The sequence below is a fragment of the Toxotes jaculatrix genome, chromosome 17 (assembly GCF_017976425.1).
Source record: "Toxotes jaculatrix isolate fToxJac2 chromosome 17, fToxJac2.pri, whole genome shotgun sequence".
NCBI classification, from domain to species: Eukaryota; Metazoa; Chordata; class Actinopteri; family Toxotidae; genus Toxotes; species Toxotes jaculatrix.
Window position 1 is genome coordinate 8,197,083 of NC_054410.1, and position 18,493 is coordinate 8,215,575.

An 18,493-nucleotide genomic window follows, 5' to 3' on the forward strand; every position below is an offset into this window, starting at 1 on the left:
ATTTCCATACTGAACATGTGGACAAACTGGAGTTTGTGTGATATTATTTGGAATGCATGTCTGTGATGATCCCTAATGATATAGGGATGGTGCTGGTAATAACTGCCTCTGATTTCATATTCCATTCAAAGAACAGGCATGTCATTTGGTTGCTTGTAAAATTAGTTTATAACAGAAATGACCCGAGACTCTGCACTTCCTCAACCTGTTTGCTTTTCATTTTTTAACCTGTAATTGTGATTTTTTTTTTCTTTGGGTCATAAATATAAATTAATGCACAGCCTGAATTAAAAAAAAAAAAAGTCTCTCACGTGCAGCATGTTGACTTTCTATTTCCAGCTCTCTGCAGACAAATATACACAGTCAGTGGAAACCATGATGGTGGGGATGCATATATACAGCAGTGGAGGATGGTCAAATTCCCTCTGGTCATCAGGGTGACCACAGGTGGTTTCTATGTAAAACACTACTGTCTGATCAGTGAATATATGTCCTCCACAATTCACTTTATAGCTGTTGCTGTCTACAGCGCCTCTAGGAAAAGGCTCAGACACGCCGCCCTGAAAAAGTGCACCTCTTGCTCTTTTGCATTTTGAAACCAGTTATTTACACAATGTATTTTCTTTTTTCTAATTAGGGAACGTGTCTAGTCCAAGGTCCATGAATTGAGTCCTTGTAGAGAGTTTGTGCAGATGACACAGTCTAATCTAGATAAATTATCAGGTGAGAAGCAGACACTTATCCAGCTAGAAATGAATGGGATTCTCAGGAGTGCAGAGACATTATGTGCATGAACAGGCAACAGACTGGCCTATTAGTGTCTTTACTATGCTGAAAAGCTGGTGCAGCTGGTGTGCATCAGCTCGCCATGCAGGTTACAGGCAAACTGTGGCTCTGTAAAGTGTTGCTGACAAACCTTACACTTCTGCTCCTTGTCCAGTCTCAGCTTTGTTTTTGAGGCCTGCATCTGCAGAGAAGAGATTCAAAGGACATACAGGGTTTAGAAAAAAAAAGAGAGAAGAATACAATCAAAGTTCACTGCAGTAAAAAATGTGAAATATGTTATTAAACTCACCCAAATGACCTTGTGCTGCATGAGCTCAGCCTGGGCCAGCGCCTTCTGCACTCTCGCCATCCGCCTCCGGTGAAAGGCCTCCCTGACGGATCCAACTAAGAACTGGGAGACAAGTTGAACAGACCAGGAGTCAGGAAGGACCTGGATGACCTTCTCCACTGCAAAGACCTGAGGGTTGTTGTTGAGCAGATCCACTGCAGTGCTGGTGAGATCTTCAGAGCTCAGGTAGATTTGGAGCAAGGTGAGCAGCAGGGCCTGCATGAACTGAGTGTCCTGGCCCTGGGCAGCCCTGCAGCAGTAAGCCTCTGCAGCCTGGAGGTCTTGCTCTTGGTGAACAAGCACCTGCAGAGCCTGGGAGTGTTCCCCAGTCCTACCGAGGAGAATGGCTTTCTCGATGTGCAGGGTTGTTGACTTAACCCTCTCTGCAGCAAGAAAAAAACAAGACCTTTACTGTGCTGTGGATGATTCTATAACAATTTAAGTTCTTATGAGGCACCCACTCACCATAGAGAGTAGAGACATCATAGAATTTGGATTCCCATAGCAGCTGTTGCAACTTCCCTCTGGTTGGTCTCAAATCTGCTTCCTCTTCCTCTCGCAGCGTCTCGGTAACATATGCCAAAGCCAGACGGCTGTGATGTCTCTCCTCCTTAGGGCAGATTACACCAATCATGTCTGAGTGTATTTAATAATGGAGCCGGGCTATTAGATTAGGTAGCTGCTGCTGTACCCACCTCACTGCTCAAATCATGGATTAAGAACTCAAGATACAAAACCAAAGCCAGCGAGTACTTCTCCAAGAGAACCAGGACGTCTTGGGTCTCCAGTCGATCATCTGGTGGACGCTTGGTGAAAATCTGCACACCTATCTTTTTCAAATAAACGAAAACTGTTGTTGGTGATTTAATCAACAGTAATTGCCCCATAATTAAGGCACTTTAGTTAATATGGTGGCATTTTGCAGTGTGTTTATATCTGTAACACATAATTGTACTGTCCAACTCTGCCCTCTGCAGTCAAGTTGAGAGCATGAAAAACGACAAAGGCACCTCTTGGCTTCTTTGCAGAGTCCAGTCTGCAAATTTCCACACAGTATCTCGGTTTTTCAGCTGACTGAGAGTCCACACGATGTGCCCATATGCATCTGAGCAAGAGGGGTCTTTGTTGGAGCCATCTGCAATCTTCACCCAAGTCTGGAAGAATAAAACAGGCTAAAACACACAACATTTCTACATGTGGTTAGTATAAAAAAGTGTGAAGATTTGGGGAATAATACCTTAATTGCATCAATTGTCTTCCCGTGGCTTTGATAGAGGGAACCTAGCGCAAAAAATCTGAAAGCAAACAGCAAGTGATTCATCAGAAACTGTAGCTAACACAACAAACATAACAAACACTGAATTATTTGAGACAGTTCTTTAAAAATAATGATCATATTTGTGAAGAGTTGAATCAAGGTCAGCTGGACTTGGTACTAGATACTTAAAGACATTTCACCTCACCCTTTGTCTAAGTAGATATTTGTCTTCAAGTATCTGCAACTAATTCCAGTTGCCTAATTCATGCTCAATTCATTATTAAATTTGTGCTCTCAGCAAAATATCTTGATTTTCAAGTGTGACTGCAAGTCATCTATGTAACAAACGAACATATATTTCACCTGTTGTGTTGCTCCAGAACAGGGACACAACGATCCAGCCTGCACTCATTAGGAAATGTCACAAGCTGGTGCAGATTTTCAGAGTCTCCCAGTTCTGCATACAGCCTCAGGAGGGCGCAGTCTACCTCTGTACTGCACTTCAAGTCTTGCTCAGTCCCCCTGACTGCTCTGAGAAAATCTCCCAGGAAGGCAAGGTAATGATGAAATGTGTTGCTGTCCTCTTGCCAGAGCACCTGGAGATCCCTGCCCTTGTTCACTTGATCAAGCTGGGACTGAAAGTCCTCGCTTAGACACGACTGCATGTTAGGGTAGAGGAGGATGATTTCTCTGGGGTCCAACTCACCTTTACTGTTCAAGTGGGTAATGAGTATTGATTTGTGTTAGACTTCAGTGTACATTTCAGCAGAAAAAAATAAATCCACGTACTATCAGGGCACAGTTTGCTGTGATTTATTTTGAGCGTTTTGAAAGTGAAGTATCGTGTCAGGGGGTTTTACTCACATGAATAGATCTCTGGCCTCGGAAAAACCCTCCTGGTAAAAATGAGCAAATCCAGCCAGGCAAGTGATGGCCTTCTGCAGCTCCTGTCAGTAATAGATAAATAAATAAATAAAACAAAACTCTCTTAAAACCAGACATTCATGATGCCGACCCATAGTCAGTGTGCCAGTATGTGAGCTGAAATCATTGAGGCAGAAGGCTGTGTGTCTATCCTTAAATTTTGAGGGAAATATTTTACACTTCAGGACATTCAAAAAGCACAAATCCTGACAAATAATAAAAAAAGAGACAAATGACTCATCAGCATGTTAATTCTAACATGCTCACCTCTGACCTGTAACCTGAGATTACACTAAATCTCAGACGCCATCTGCTGCCCTCAGTTGCATTCATTCAACTGGAATACACCTACAGTAGCAGCTCACAACAATGTAGTCAGTCTACGCCTCAACATCCTGGAACAATCTGTTCTACAGGGATAAAATATGAAACTCAGACACGACAGTGCAATGCCAGCTGACATTCTAATGCATGCATGTTATCCACACATCAGTAGTATATAAATCAGTAGACAGAGAGTATTAAAGCATGGCTGTAGACTCTTCGCCAGTCATGTTAATTCTGTTTTCTGCAAATTTTAAATTCTGTTTTCCATCTTTTAAACCAAATTAGCAAATAATTATAATTGTTATGTAATTATTCCCTAAAATCTAGTTTTGTAACCTTTGAGAATGAGAACATATTTGTCAGAGACAAACATTTCAAAGCGGGAACATGTTTGCATCATACTATATTTTTACAAATTGCATTTCACCTTGTATGAGTCAAGTGGACGATGGCTTTGAACTCCATCCAGCAGCAATAATGCCTCCTCGACCCTCTCATGTCCTACAAGTGCCTGGATCTGTTCTTCGATTGCCACCAGACGCAGGCTGAAAATGTCTCTCTCTGTGAACACTAGCACACCATCTGAGGGGAGATTTGTTTTTGCTTTTTTGGAAACACTCAGTGTGTAGGAACAGTAGGTGTAAGAATGATTGAATGAATCAGTGCAAACTGAGACAGACATGGCCACATCTTTTGAAACAAAACCACAAATTGGGAGGCGCTCGGTCTACAATCTGCCAGGGTCAGGTCATGAATTGACATTGCCTGGTTTACCTGACGTGGTGAGCAGACCCTTCGCACCGTGGAGACTCACAGTCTGTTTGCATTGCTGATCTAACATGCTGTAGACAGACAACACTTGGGGCTGCAGGGTTAGGATGTAAGGGAAACATACTCCAGCTGCCAGTACCTCCAGAGGCCACTGCAGGGGAGGGCGCTGGCATATCCCTGTCTTCATCACAAACATGCCTGAGGGATGAGGATGGAGATATGATTCCTTGGCAAACTAAATATCCCCTGGCGAGATGAATATATGGGGGAGTGATATGAGATGATTAATTATATAGCTGCTGTGAAAAGGAAGCATGTAATGACACGTGGAAATGTCTGTGCTTAACAGCCTGTACAACAACATGTACCATAAACATTTTGGCAGTTCTCACCCAAAGATTCAGGTCCATTCAGGAGGAATTCCCCTTGTCCCACTGAGGTAACAATGACACGTTGCCTGCTGTGATTGTGAGGGAAAAGCTCCTCGCTTCTCCCAGTCTCTATATCACAGAGGAGATACCTGTCGCAGGTAGCTACACACAGACTGGTGCCATCTACTGCCAAGGCCACAGGATCCTGGAGCAGGGGGACTTCCTTTACAACCTCCCACCTGTCCACTCCCACCACGTGGATCCGGATCACCTTCCTGCGACTGGAGGAAGTCACCATCTCCACACATTCTGCCTGAGCTGTGAGCAATGAGTCACACACCTCAAGCAAAGACACATGCTGGATTTTCTTCAGAGCAGGAACAGGCTCTAAGGAGAACATGTTGAGGGCAGTAACGCTCCGGTCCCACAGGACCAGCAGATGGTTGAAAAGTGGGACTGCCCTCAGTTGGGCTACTGGGTTGCTAGAGCCTAGTTTTCGTGCCCTACCTTCTCTAGTTTTGCTCTGGTCAGGACTCAGATCTCCATTTGTGCTGCTTGGTAAGATGAGGTGCTGGACTGTTGCATGTTTGGTCCCTATGTACACATTTCGATCATAGCACTCAAGGCACTGGATGCTGGATTTGTCCTTTTCTTTTGGGGCTTCTTGCTTTTCATAGACATGTCTTTGTGTGAAAGCTTTAAAAGCCATCGCAGACATTAATTAATGTTGGACTCTAGTTGTGCAACTCGCCTCAAGAGTTACTCAAGTAAATAGCTCAGCAGCAAGCAGAGAGGTCTTTCAGTGAAAAGTCCTTTACAGTATGTATCTGCCTAAATCAAAGACATAGCTCTTCTTCAGTGAAATACATAAAATAAGATGTCCCTACCTCTCTGCTGTTCCCCCTTCCTCTTTGATTCCTCTACAACTTTGTGAAGTGTAAAGTAGTTTCACCTCCCCATGTGACTGTATCCTGACAGGAAATCTGTGTCAGCATTTTACGCCGCTCATCCTGCCATGTGAGGACACTTACACAACTCATCCAGCTGCCTCACCAAGAAAACCAACTTTTACAAGTATCAAAACATTAGGTATGGCGAAGAAGACAGATATTTTGAGGTACCCACAGTTACGGTCACTTGTATTCTTGGCCTGTGCAAGGACCAAAGTGGTGGCTTTGGTCAGCGGATAATGGACAAGTAGACGAGCGACTGATCTGCTGATCAAACCATATATGGTCGCTCTCAGTCTGTTTACAGTGTGCATGAGCTGGGTGTGATGAGGTCAAGAGGCAACAGACACACAGCAGAGGTTTGTTTTTTAGCAATGATTGTCTAAAGGGTGACTGACAGGGGACAATGTGGTCGTAAAGAGATCTGTATTTTAAACCTACCATCACAGTTATATTTGTCACTCTGAACTTTGTGTCTTTTGTCCTCCCTAAGGAATTTCAGTTAAAGGGACATATGCACACTCCTCCTCCGGATGGCATCATTGAAGCAAGTAAGACTTTAGGATAAACAAGAGCAGGCGTTAAAACAGTATCCGCCTCAGTTTGATGTACATAGACAGGTCTTTATTGGAACAACCTTTAGTATGTAAAGTATTTCACATGACAGAAGCATAAATCATGCATGTTTTTTGTTTCCTCAGTGTGAAGATTTTTTTCATCTAGAACACTGTTAATGTAATCGGCACTAAGCAGTAATACATGTAATGCACACTGATCATAGAGCAGAAATATATGGATAATGAAAGTCAGACCTTTATTTTAGGGAAAGATGTTTTAGGGCTGCAACTTTCATCAACAATCTGCTGATTTCTTTCAAATAATCTTCATAAGATATTGCTCTTTTTATCTGATCAGTGGTCCAAAACCCAAAGATATTTAGTTTGTTGTTATTCAAGATAAAGAAAAGTCTCAAATCCTGTCTCCTGATGAGCTGGAAACAACAAATATTTTAGCCATTAATGAATTACGAAAATAGAATACATTTTCTGTTTTCTGTTGACTAATCCATTAATTGAGCAATCACCATCAGTAATATGTTAATATGTTTGCAACACCATTTAATCCTTGACAAAAGTAAAAGTGTGTGAGGAAAAAAGAAACAAAGACAACATTCATCCACACTGGCACATATGGCACCCAGATACATCTTTTCATCTTTCTGGAAACATCACAGTTTTTGAGTGTGCAGTGTGTGTGTGTGTGTGTGTGTGTGTGTGTGTGTGTGTGTGTGTGTGTGTGTGTGTGTGTGTGTGTGTGTGTGTGTGTGTGGGCAGTGTGAGAGAACTAATGGTGTTTTATTATACCAAAATAAGCGTTTGACATTCAGAGTCTGTTAATGCATCAGACATGCTAAGAAGAAATATTCATGAATCTACAGTATTTGCTTCAGAATACAAACCCCCGTTGTTATTTGGATTAAGGTTTGACCCTTCAAGGAAAAGGTCACTTCTCCCTGCCACAGTCAGTGCACAAGATGTTGTCGCGCTGGGTGAGGAAGCCGCGCCCCACCAGCGACATGGAGCACTGCACGCAGGTGAAACACTCGCTGTGCCACTGGCGCTCCTCAAAAGAGATGTACTTTGCCCCTGCCAAACCTGCGCACATCAAACACAGATTCATGTATTTACACAATGTGCAGGTTAATACCAGATCGTCACCTTGTTTATCTGACGGTTCCCACACAGATGCAAATAAAGGCATTAAATATGAGCGGGAGTTCTGCATCAGCAGTGTGTAAGTGAATGAAAACATGAGCACAGCCAGTGACTCACTGGTGATGGGCTTGGTGCAGCCCACACACTTCTTGGCATACAGGTTGCTGAAGCATTCGAGGCAGTAGGGGTAGTCTTCCCTGGAGGTGAAGCGCTGACCCGACAGCTGCTTTCTACAACTGATGCATATGAAGCACTCGCGGTGCCAGGGCTTGTCTTGGTAGGTCACTCCACCTGTTGTGATGGCCTAAAGGTAACCAACAACACACATACAAACACAAAGAGGCACACAACAATATTCATCTCACTATGCATCTTTTTACTATACAGTCACAGTGTGAGTGACATTAAATTGCCAGAGTCAGGGGGAATGACTGCAGCAGTCAATACAGATAAAACACTCAGCTGTAACCCTACCTTCTTACAAGCACAGCACTGGTAGGCAAACTGCTTCTCGAAGCAGGGCACACAGAAGTAGCCAGTGTCTTTGGGGATGAAGGATTTGGTTCCTATTGGCTGCTGGCAGCGGTGGCACAGGAAGCAGGTCTCATGCCAGCTGTTCCCCTTGTATTCCATTTTGCGGGAACCTGGCACAGGGGACGAGAGCAGCTTAGTCAGCATATGGTACCTCCATGACAGAAGCACACTGTGGCCCAAAATAGCCCTGCTTTATCTGTAGGGAGGGGACAATGCAATCTTAATAATCTTGGAAAGAATTTTGGGAGTGGAGGAAACTGCATTGCTGTGTAGTGTTTTCTGTATTTATATTCAAATATATGAGCTTTATGCTTTTCATTTTTACATTTCAGCACATATAACAATAGATGTGACAAAACTATGATACCATGAAACATTCTCACCAAGGTCCATTTAATGGCTTTCGATTGTATCACATGATCAGACTTGCAGATGTTCAAGTTTCTATTTATTCTGAGCATCTCTTCTCATCCATGTTTGTAGCCGGCAAAACAATCTAACCACAAGGTCTGTTTAGTAGCTGTTCTGGAGCTTTCTATCATATCATCCCCAGCAGATGGAGTTTGCCCATTTGTCATGGATTTGTTGACATTCAAAATCAACTCATTAAATCTCAAGGCCGACACGGGCAAGAAGCGCAAATCTAATACTCCATGACTGGACAAACGGCATCTGCTGAGAAGGATTGTGTGATATGACGCACAATCATACATACATTGACATATATGAATATCACATACCAAGATACCATTTACCAAGATGCTATGGAGTTTTACAATTGTAAATGTCCATTTTGGAAAGTTTGAAATTTCAGTCTTGAATCGGAAACAGCAGCAGGATGAATGACTGAAAGGTCCAGGACAGCTACTAAATGGACTGTGTGGTGCGATAGTTTTGCAAACTAACACTTCCAAGGTCAAGAATGAACTTTCAATCTCAATGATGCATTTTTATAAAAGGTTATAATTACATTTGTTGTGGTCAAAGTAAATGTGACAGTGTATCATAATGTACCTGGCATAATGGTTTTCTTGCACGTGGTACACTTGGAGGAATAATCATGGGCATGGCATTCAGTGCAGAGCAGCAAATCATCCTTGGCGGCAAAGGCCTTTTCCGCCAGAGAGCGGCTACACTTGGCACACTTGAAGCACTGCTCGTGCCAGTGGCGATCCTTGTAGGACAGGTCCTGTAGGTAATTAATACATCATTTAATGCGCTTGTGGATCTTATGCAAGGTAAAATATTTATTTAGCACATCCATGGTTAGAGGCACGTGGGAATAACAACAGTGGCAATAACAAGTTGGTGTTTTATATGGTCAGCGTTAATCAGCTGTGATTATATATACATATATACATCAACTGTTTCTCACCTTTGGATAAACACAACATAGATTCTTATCTTACACATTGGTTGACATCAAAGCCATTGCTCTCAAGACAACACTGGTGCTTCCTTACCTTGCAGTTACAGCCAATTGGTAAAGAGCATCCCTCACAGCAGTTAGCGAACAGGTTCTCATAGCACTTAGTGCAGTACTGCGTGTCCTCTTTCATTATGTACTTCTTCCCCAGCAGGGAGTCTTTGCAGTAATGGCAGTCAAAACGTTCGCTGGCGGACATTGTTGTTTGCTTTTTTTAGCTGCAGGTCAAAGAGAGCAGGAGCAGGAAAATTGGACAATAAAGAAGAATAGGAGAGATGGAAAATGCCCTATAATAAGCAATCTCTTACTCCTCTCATCAACCAAGTAAAGGGGCCAAGCAATTTTTTCCTCTTCTTTAAAAAGAATCTGAAAAAAAGCAGTGTTGTATTAAAGAAGTCTTTACCTCAGCTGATATGGGGCGAGGATGAGGCTGAAGCTGGGGGCTGCAGAGGGAGAACGGTCCAGGCACAGGGATAGGTCAGGGATGAAAAGGAGTAAGGCAGGATTAGGGGTATCCACTGGGGGGGATCTTCTATAAATACTGGCCCTCTTATTAGCGGTAATCTCTGGGGAGAATGGACATGCTCCACTGCATCATTCTGCACCTTTTAAGGGAGCTGATGGTGCACAGATCACTAAGCCTTTGAACTGATGAAATCATTGTTGCTTTATCTCTAAAATGTGGAAAGGCAAAAAGAAATGCAATTTTATGACTATGACTAGAATCTATGTGACGTGTGATCAACTTCAGATAAATACACATCAGTAAAAGATTAGATTTAAGCTTCAAGATGCAAAATCTTTTCATTTTCACATATCAGTTTGGATATTGGTGCCACAGCAGAGATGGTTGGCCATTTGGATGCTGTGACGTGTCTGGACGCACTTGTGGCCTTTGTCAGTGCCTGCTACACACACAAGCAGTTGCAGATGGCTTATGAGAGGTAGGTGCCAGCAGCTTTGTGGTTGCCAGGTACTGAACTATATTGCCAGGACCTCTCTGTGGCTATTGAGAGCTCCTTGGCAGCACTTCAGAAAGGGGAAGCTGCGGGTCCGTGGATGTTCAATCCATCCACGGCAAAATAAAGGAGGAGGAGAAATGACAGCTTGGTGGTGACCATCTTGCTGATGGCAATACTCTTGAGTAACTTCACTTAAAACCCGCTCTTAGTGTGATGCTACGGAATAGAAGCTCCTAGCTATAGTGCCATGAACATATAGTCACAATACAACATATAATTCAAGTGCTTAATGTTTGTCTGTGTGTATTTTCGGCTCAGTCAGCCACACTAAGTGAATGCGCAGTTGTAGTGTCAAAAATGTGTCTCAGTACAAATCCCCATTTTCCACCTGGATAATAATCCAGATTCTTCTGCATCTTTGACTGACAGTGGACTAATTACATTTGATTCTTGGAACATGCGCTCAGATCATTTTTCCAAAAGGATCAGGGGGGCGGACATCTTCATAAAAATAGCCTGGGAAGACCACCAGCCCAGCCCACAGGCCTAATCCCTCGTATGCACACACAGGAAGGTCAGTGACAGGGATGAGGCAAATAGGAATGCAGCTCTCTCAACTCTGCAACTCTTATGCTGAGACTAGGAATCAGGCCAGGACCCAAAAACAATAACCCCCAAGACAGGCTAGGAGTAACTTAAAATCTTTTAACGAACCAAAAATCACTGGATGTGTCCAGGACCAGAGAACAAAACGCAAGCAACCAAAAATCATCCACGCAGGAGAAAAATACTCAGAAACAAAACCAAACGAAAATACAAAACGTTCTTATGTGCAAACAAAGGAAACCAAGGTAAGTCCTTGAGGTGGGAAAAAAAGCAAGGCACAGGTATGGGAACAAACACAGGGAAGACACAGACTCAGATACACACTCAAGCATGGACACAGACTCAGGCATGGACACAGACGAACCAACCAGGACACAGGGAAATAATGAGACTTAAATACACAAGGCAATGGGCAACAGGTGAAACCAATTAGGGCGGGGCAGACAATCACAAAAGGAGGGAAACAAGACAAAGACAGGAAGTAGAACAAGACAAGATACACATTTCAAAACAAAACAAGAACAGTGAACAAAACTTAAGAGTCCGAGAGTCCAAAATAGAGTTCAAAACATAACCAAAAGAGTTCAGAGAACAGCCCCCTTAGGGGCTAGTCATGACACTCTTCCCCTCTGTCTTCTCTCTACATTCGCTACAGTACCCCTCATTGTTAAAAAAACAAAAACAAAAACAAAACATATCTAGAATTACACTCTAGTAATAAATATAGCAATCCGTTTTTGGATCAGCAGATGATGATGGAACATGGTTCTGCCATGTATGTAGGTGGTATCTACAAACCTCTGAGGAATAATGGAAGGCTATGCTATTTTTGACCTACAAGATGCATGTTATGTAAGCCTTTCAACACAGAATAACCAAATCGTGTCAGCAGCTCAGGTGTAGAAAAGGTTTTTGATTTGAAGCCATGCCATGCTTCAGGTTCTTTTTATTTCTAAGTAGGTGGATCCGCCGGATTACACAGAGTTATCTGATGCTCTGGATTAAATTGCCAGTGTTTTGTATCCTTGCTTCCTGCTGGTGTCCAGATCAGCGGCTGCAAATCACAAAGCGATGCAGACCTTAAATAAACCCAGAACCAACTGTAGGACAAATATAGTCATTGCCTCCTAAAAGCTTCTAATCTTTGTTGCATTGCTGCACAGTATGTCTGTCATCATGTGACATCAAGCCAGGGTGGAGGTGACCCATATTCACCAGCAAACAAAAACTCTCATCCCTTCCAGTGTGCTGGCATGATATGAAAAAAATTGCATGTCAACAGGCTGCGTTGTTCGCTGAATATTAAAGCAGAGATTATAGTATATTGTGTTTATATTGTCAGCATAATCTGCATTCATGCTTGCGTGTTTGTAATTTTATCATAGCTGCTCTGATTTGTATCTGATAAATAACAGGTGCTGGTCTTTGTCTCTTGGATTATTAACTTCTACACCAGACAGCGCCAACGCTGCAGAGCAAAAGCTTGCTGATCTTGCATATTCCTTTTGCCTGCTTAATCCTCTGAAGTCAACTAGTGAGCAGCTGCCAACAGATTTCGTATGCGGCCTGTCCAGCCACAATAAATAGGCCTTTATTTGACCTGGACTCGGGTGTCCTCTTATCTTAATGTATTCAGGCTTTACAATAAGGTGTCAGTGGCTGTTTTTTTTTTGCCCTCTTAATCAAATGATCTCAGAGAAGAAGAGAAGCATTTACTTTGGTGGCTCCTTTGAGGTGGTGACTCGTTATAGACTGAGACAGATCAACACAACACAGTTGCATTTCTCTGAAGCACAAAAGCCTCGGCGCACCAGAGTTGACAACTGGTTGGCATGGTGATGACAGCATAAGTGGGATCCATTAGGCTGAGATGAGGGGCGGCTCTAGTAGTTAATGAGAGGACTCACACAAACCTGGCCCTTTGAGCAGGCCTCTGCTCTCTTCTGCGACATGCAGAAGCTCGCTTTCAACGCAGCGTTTTCGACTGAACAGGATAGCCACACAGGGGGTTGCTGGGGGGAGAGGAGATACAATCTACTAAGTCCACAATCTCGCAAAACCTTACACCCCTTCAGGGAGGCCCTGTGAGCGTTCGGGTAATGCCCCCACTAACTCTGCCCCCACCCTCCCCCAGTTCTCACAAAAGTGAGTCATGGTATGAGTGGGTGACAAGGTCTGTCACAGATCCAGACATATGATCTCCACTGCTAAAGAGGAGAGAAAGTTGTCTACTCCTTGGAATGTACAAACCATTAAAATGTTCTTCTCTTCGATCCCTTGCCTCTTCCCAGCCCACAGATTCTGTGATATTTGGATCAACTGTGTAGATTAAGCTGCTGATTACCTTTTGGCGCCAGCAAAATATACTTCAATGTATGACCTAAATACAGACATTACAGCTAGAATTTGTAAGATGTCTCAGATCAGTCAGATAACGATCACTTGTTCACCGCCAGCCAAACATAGATCGCATTCAAAAGCAAAAAAATTCAAACATTATCCTACCTGTGACAGGAAAAATCACAGTCTTCTGTAAAACTCATACAGCTTCAGAGCCCCAAAAGAAGACTTCCTTTTTTCTCCAGCTCCCAAGAACACTGTCCAGGAATAATAACTTCCTCCTCAGTGCCTTGTTCAGAAACACTTTCCATTACACCAGTTCTGCAGCACAAATAAACAGACTTAAGTTTACTGAAAATGCTCCAGATTTTCAGATGATTCAAAAAGCCCCAGCAGTCATCAATATGTGTAGGAATCATCATAACATGGTGTGGGATTTAAATGACAGAGAAGATAAATAGTAAAAATGTTTCTTACTAGCAATGTTGTCACATTTTTTATATAAGAATCCGCTTCATGCCAAACATTCAGAAACGGATACTTTGGCCCCTTGGGGGCAGCAGAAACAAGCTGTGAACACAACACTGACATATCATCACCTTTTGAGTCGACGTAACAAACTTGATAGCAAACAGTTGCTTATTTACATGTCCAGCAACTGCAGAGCATTATCATTCATTTAGAGTTGTGTTCCTGGCCAGCTGGCAAATCTAAGTCCAATGTTCACTATCTTTTGGCTCTGTCTTTGGTCTCTACCAACTCTTTAGGGTTCCTGTATCTGTCTGTTTAGCTGTTAAATGCTCCACCATGTTTATCTCCTGGGCAGGTGATGCACAGTGGGTTTATCCAAGCTTTCTTTCTTTTGCTGAAAACAGCTGCCTGATAATTATCAGATAAGACCTATTTTGTTTAATCCTTACAAAAACTGAAGTGTAAAAAAAATATTTGCCCAAGTATGCTGTCAGACCACCAGTCAAAATGTTAGTGGTCCCTGACAAAGAAATTGTGTTAAACAAGTTAATTGCTGAACAGCCAGAATAACAGCTTACCCTGTTCCCTGTCTTTTAGATGTGCTAAGATAAATAATGCTGCTGGATCTATCTATATCTTCACTGCACATGCATGAGAATGGTACGATCTTCTCATGTAACTCTTCGCAAGAAAGTGGACAAGCACATTTCCCAAAATGTCAAACATCTTGTCAGAACAACAGATGCAATCTACAGTATAATGTTCTGTAATTTACTTGACCAGGACAGTGCGAAGGACAATGACCTCCTCTGTGACACTGTCTTGAGCTCTGCAGACTGGAAGGACTACCCCCCCTACATCCACCTGAACTTTCACATTAATCCCCAACTGACATCGATGGATTATTTGTGCCGCTGATCTGGGCAACACACACACTTATCACAGACTTTGACCTGCGGCGTTAAGCAGAGGCCGTTGACAAAGATGTGTCATCTCTGCGTGGTGGAGGAGACGACTGAAAATACCAGAGTGCCAGTGAGGATATGGGGTAACTAACAACAGACAGGGGATCGAGGCGTAACCACCACAACATGCTCTCCTCGCTCTCATCAATCACTTATCAAGGCTTTTGGATTGCTATTTATACCTCCGTCTGCATTACATGGCACTGTAGACCAGTGTGGGCATCAAGTGTGGAAATTGGTTTTGATATAGATGCAAAAACACTCTATTAGATGGCATTCTGAAAACTGTGTTAAGACCAACAAACTTTTATATATACAGACACGATCCATGTAAAATGAGTGAAATGTTTCAACATAAAGGAATACTTTACTGACAATCTGGAAAATATGCTTATCAGCTCTTTCTTGCCAGGAGTTACATGAAAATATGAATACAACTTCCATGTTTGTACAGTAAATATGTAGCTACAGCCAGCAGCTTGGTTAAAATGAAGACTGGAAACAGGGGGAGGCAGCTAGCCCGCCTCTGTCCAAAGATAACAAAATACACTTACCAGCACCTCAAAAGCCTACAAATTAACACATTATATCTCATTTGTTTAACCCATTATATCTCATTTGTTGAGTTCCCTGTAAAACAGTGAATTAACATTTCTGCACTTTGGTTTTTGTACAGTTTAAACAAATTAGATATAGGCCATTGTTTCCCCCATGCTTTCAGTCATTATGCTAAATTAAGTTAACTGGCCTCTGCCAGCATGACAGTGGTATTAGTCTTCTCATCTAACTCTTGGCAAGAAAGCAAATAAGTGTATTTTCCAAAATGTCAAATTATTACTTTAAAAGTGACCAACAACAGAATCGTTTTTTTGGAGGGGGGGTTGTTTTTGTTTTTGTTTTTTTTTGGGAAGAAACAGTTTCAGGGTAAGATTTTTTCAAACTACTACCTTCAAATACATCACCAGCTGTCTCTTCACCAAAAATAGAGATGCATGCTCCATTTGTGTTTACTCATTTATCCATATCTTTATTTTCTTTGACACTATCAGACATCTACAGTTAAAACACAACATTTGGCAAAATACATTGATTTGGCAAAAAAAAAACAAACTTGTACTGATTGACTCACTGATCATTTCAGTGAACTGGCAGAAAATGAGCTTTTCTGGAGAAATCTTCAGGCTCAACCACATGGGAAGATTTCATCCCACTCAGTATACAGTGTTTTTAAAGACTCCAGCAATATCAGTGCCAGGTCAGACAGTATCCAGAGACATCCTGATTAACTCTCTGGTGCTGTGACACACTCACAGACTCAGACAGGGGGACAGAGAAGCCACAGCTGCTCATGTTTGTTTTTGTGCAAAAAAAGAGAGAGAAAGAAAGAGAGGTTGAAAGAGACAGACGACACACAGAAAAACAATTAAGTTCCTTAAAGTCACCAACCACATTGGACAAGAAACCTTTGTTTTCATACATGAGATTGGACTGTACAATATGAAACCATGGGTGGCAGTTTCATAGTTAATCTGTGGGACAGGCCAAGGTCTTGGATGACATTTTCTGAACTCACAATAGCTCCATCTAAGACAGCCACCAGTACAGTGAGTCACACAACTCCACACGAATAAAAGTGCTATGTCTCTGCTGCATTTTGGCACGACTTTCTCAATTGGGTCATGCCAACAGGATTAACGCCTAATAAAAAAAAAAAAAAAAAAAATTCTTCAGTGTAAAATTGCCTCCCTTGACGAAATTGTCTACCTTACAACACTAAAACCAGTGTCTCTGACGCTGCTTATCCTTTTCAAGTGTCTCTCTCCCTTTCGTTTCAGTTCACAGTCTCTTGAAGTACAAGCATCACTTACAAAGGTACAGCGAAATCACATTCACTGCCTGACACCACTTTCATGTTATAAAGAGATTTCAACATTAAAAATATATACAACACACTGTTTCTTTTACCCATAAATGCAAACACTGCAGGCTCTCTCTCGGGTTCACATATAGGAATGATCTATGTTAGTGGGCTTGTTTGATCCAGATGATGATTCACTTTACAACAAGATCTATATACAGGTTGTGTTATGGCATTTAGAACCATACTCCATAAGAAAAATAATTGAATTCATCATAATTTACATCAATGGTCCCTTTGACAGCGAAGTAATATCAAAATGATAATAACCTGACACATGTTTGAGTATTTTGACCAAGAAGCCACTGGCTTATCTTGCATAAAATGTTGACATGGTTTTGCACAGTACTTCTGTAGAAACTTAACCATCATGTCAATAGCTGCTGAGTGCTGTTGAGATGCATTATTCAGTGGAATAGCTGTTTTGACTACATTTATAAGCGGTGTGGTATCTACAGATGAAAAGCTGTCTTTGTGTAGTGTGATCTTGAGTGGTGTAGTGCTGTAAACAGGACTGTAAACAAAACAAAAAAATTTCCCAAAAGAATATCTTTTGCATGCAACCGCCTACTACCCAAACAACCCTGTGGTGTGATGATTCAAAGACAGATCCCAAATGTGTGGGCAGACCTCACCTGGTCTGATCTGGTCTAATTCACACTCAGTTTAACCACATGGTAACATCTGCTGAAAATGCCTGAAATATCAGTGTTAATATTTAAGGTCAAATTGTGGGATAAGAGTACAGTACACACAGAAAAATAGCTTTAAGAAAGGAGTCAGTTATGTGTTCTTTTCATGTGCTATTTCCTGTCACTGTATTCAGTCCAAAATTACAGACTTTTGAAGATCAAATCAGAATGCAACATAATAAGTTGTGTGGGAGTTTCAGACTGCAGAACAATGGCTCTGTACTGTACTATCATCATCCACATGGGATCCAACCGCACTGACACATAACCTGTGACAATGAACAATTCACAACAAAATTAAAATAGTAACCTCCCTCTCACAAAGCAGAGTCACATCTGCTGTCGGAGACTACTGGGGTAATGATCACCATATGCCATCAACAACCACACAACACGATGACCGTCTGGCTTACTGTACATGTGTAAAGATAGGTAACAGATTAGCAGTGCAAATGCAAAGTTACAAAAATATGGAAAAAATGACAGCTACATAATTCCAAAAATTCACAATATGTACATGACACAATTGAACTACTTTCACATTTGAGTTCAGTAAACACTGCATAGGTGACTGCATCACTAGCACAGATGAGATTGTTTTTTTTTATCATATAATGCCTCACTTGAATAAATATTACATAAATATTTTCACTTTCATGTCAGTCTCCTTCTGCAGTCTACTATTGCAAGGTCCGCTGTGTGCCATTTCATGAGAAGGTGAAGTTTAAAGAAAAAAAAAAAACAACAACAACAACCCTGCATCATGAATATCATCTGTCATACAGGAACATTCATGCAATCAAGCGTTCATACGAATAATTGAACAAAAACATAAAAAATAGCAGCAAATGGTCACGTTAAGCAAAACATGGGTTGAAATAATAAAAAATGTAGTGCATTTGTAATTCATAAAAAACAAATATAGGTAATAACTGAATAATGCAAAAGGCAAAGTAAGGCTTAGTGAAAATTGGCTTGCAAATTAAAAGAAAACAAGATGGACATCTCACCGGGCCACTGAACCAACAGAAAAACATCTTTCGGGAGCTCTGGACAGAACAGTAATGAACCTTCATGTCAACCGAAGGACAAAAATCTTAAAGCACTGCCTTCAATAACAAAACAAGCACTGCATAGCCCTTCAAAGCA

General features: G+C 41.8%; 2 protein-coding genes across 2 annotated transcripts; both read right to left on the minus strand.

The window, feature by feature from the left end:
- Positions 1–295: 295 nt before the first annotated feature.
- si:ch211-266g18.9 (transforming growth factor-beta receptor-associated protein 1) lies at positions 296–5,678 on the minus strand. The gene is made up of 11 exons (XM_041061285.1): positions 4,787–5,678; positions 4,398–4,592; positions 4,051–4,205; positions 3,237–3,319; positions 2,736–3,083; positions 2,352–2,409; positions 2,125–2,268; positions 1,810–1,944; positions 1,580–1,724; positions 1,076–1,497; positions 296–967 (listed from the first exon to the last, which is right to left on the minus strand). The coding sequence occupies exons 1-11, from the start codon at positions 5,481–5,483 to the stop codon at positions 827–829; spliced, it is 2,523 nt and encodes an 840-aa protein (XP_040917219.1). The 5' UTR covers positions 5,484–5,678; the 3' UTR covers positions 296–826.
- Positions 5,679–6,963: 1,285 nt separating this feature from the next.
- Positions 6,964–9,900, minus strand: fhl5 (four and a half LIM domains 5). The gene is made up of 6 exons (XM_041061446.1): positions 9,794–9,900; positions 9,428–9,608; positions 8,979–9,153; positions 7,905–8,074; positions 7,548–7,734; positions 6,964–7,370 (listed from the first exon to the last, which is right to left on the minus strand). Exons 2-6 carry the CDS (start codon positions 9,587–9,589, stop codon positions 7,219–7,221), a joined length of 846 nt encoding a protein of 281 aa, XP_040917380.1. The 5' UTR covers positions 9,590–9,608; positions 9,794–9,900; the 3' UTR covers positions 6,964–7,218.
- Between the last annotated feature and the right edge of the window lie 8,593 nt (positions 9,901–18,493).

Bases quoted from the DNA above. Each gene is read 5' to 3' on its own strand.
- fhl5 (XM_041061446.1), bottom strand. From the start codon at position 9,589: ATGTCCGCCAGCGAACGTTTTGACTGCCATTACTGCAAAGACTCCCTG. The intron at 9,154-9,427 runs GTAAGGAAGCAC...AATTACCTACAG, and splicing joins CAATTGGCTGTAACTGCAAG to GACCTGTCCTACAAGGATCG. The intron at 7,735-7,904 runs GTAGGGTTACAG...GGTTACCTTTAG, and splicing joins AGTGCTGTGCTTGTAAGAAG to GCCATCACAACAGGTGGAGT.
- si:ch211-266g18.9 (XM_041061285.1), bottom strand. From the start codon at position 5,483: ATGTCTGCGATGGCTTTTAAAGCTTTCACACAAAGACATGTCTATGAA. The intron at 1,498-1,579 runs GTGAGTGGGTGC...TTCTTGCTGCAG, and splicing joins TGATGTCTCTACTCTCTATG to AGAGGGTTAAGTCAACAACC. The intron at 968-1,075 runs GTGAGTTTAATA...TCTTCTCTGCAG, and splicing joins TGCAGCACAAGGTCATTTGG to ATGCAGGCCTCAAAAACAAA.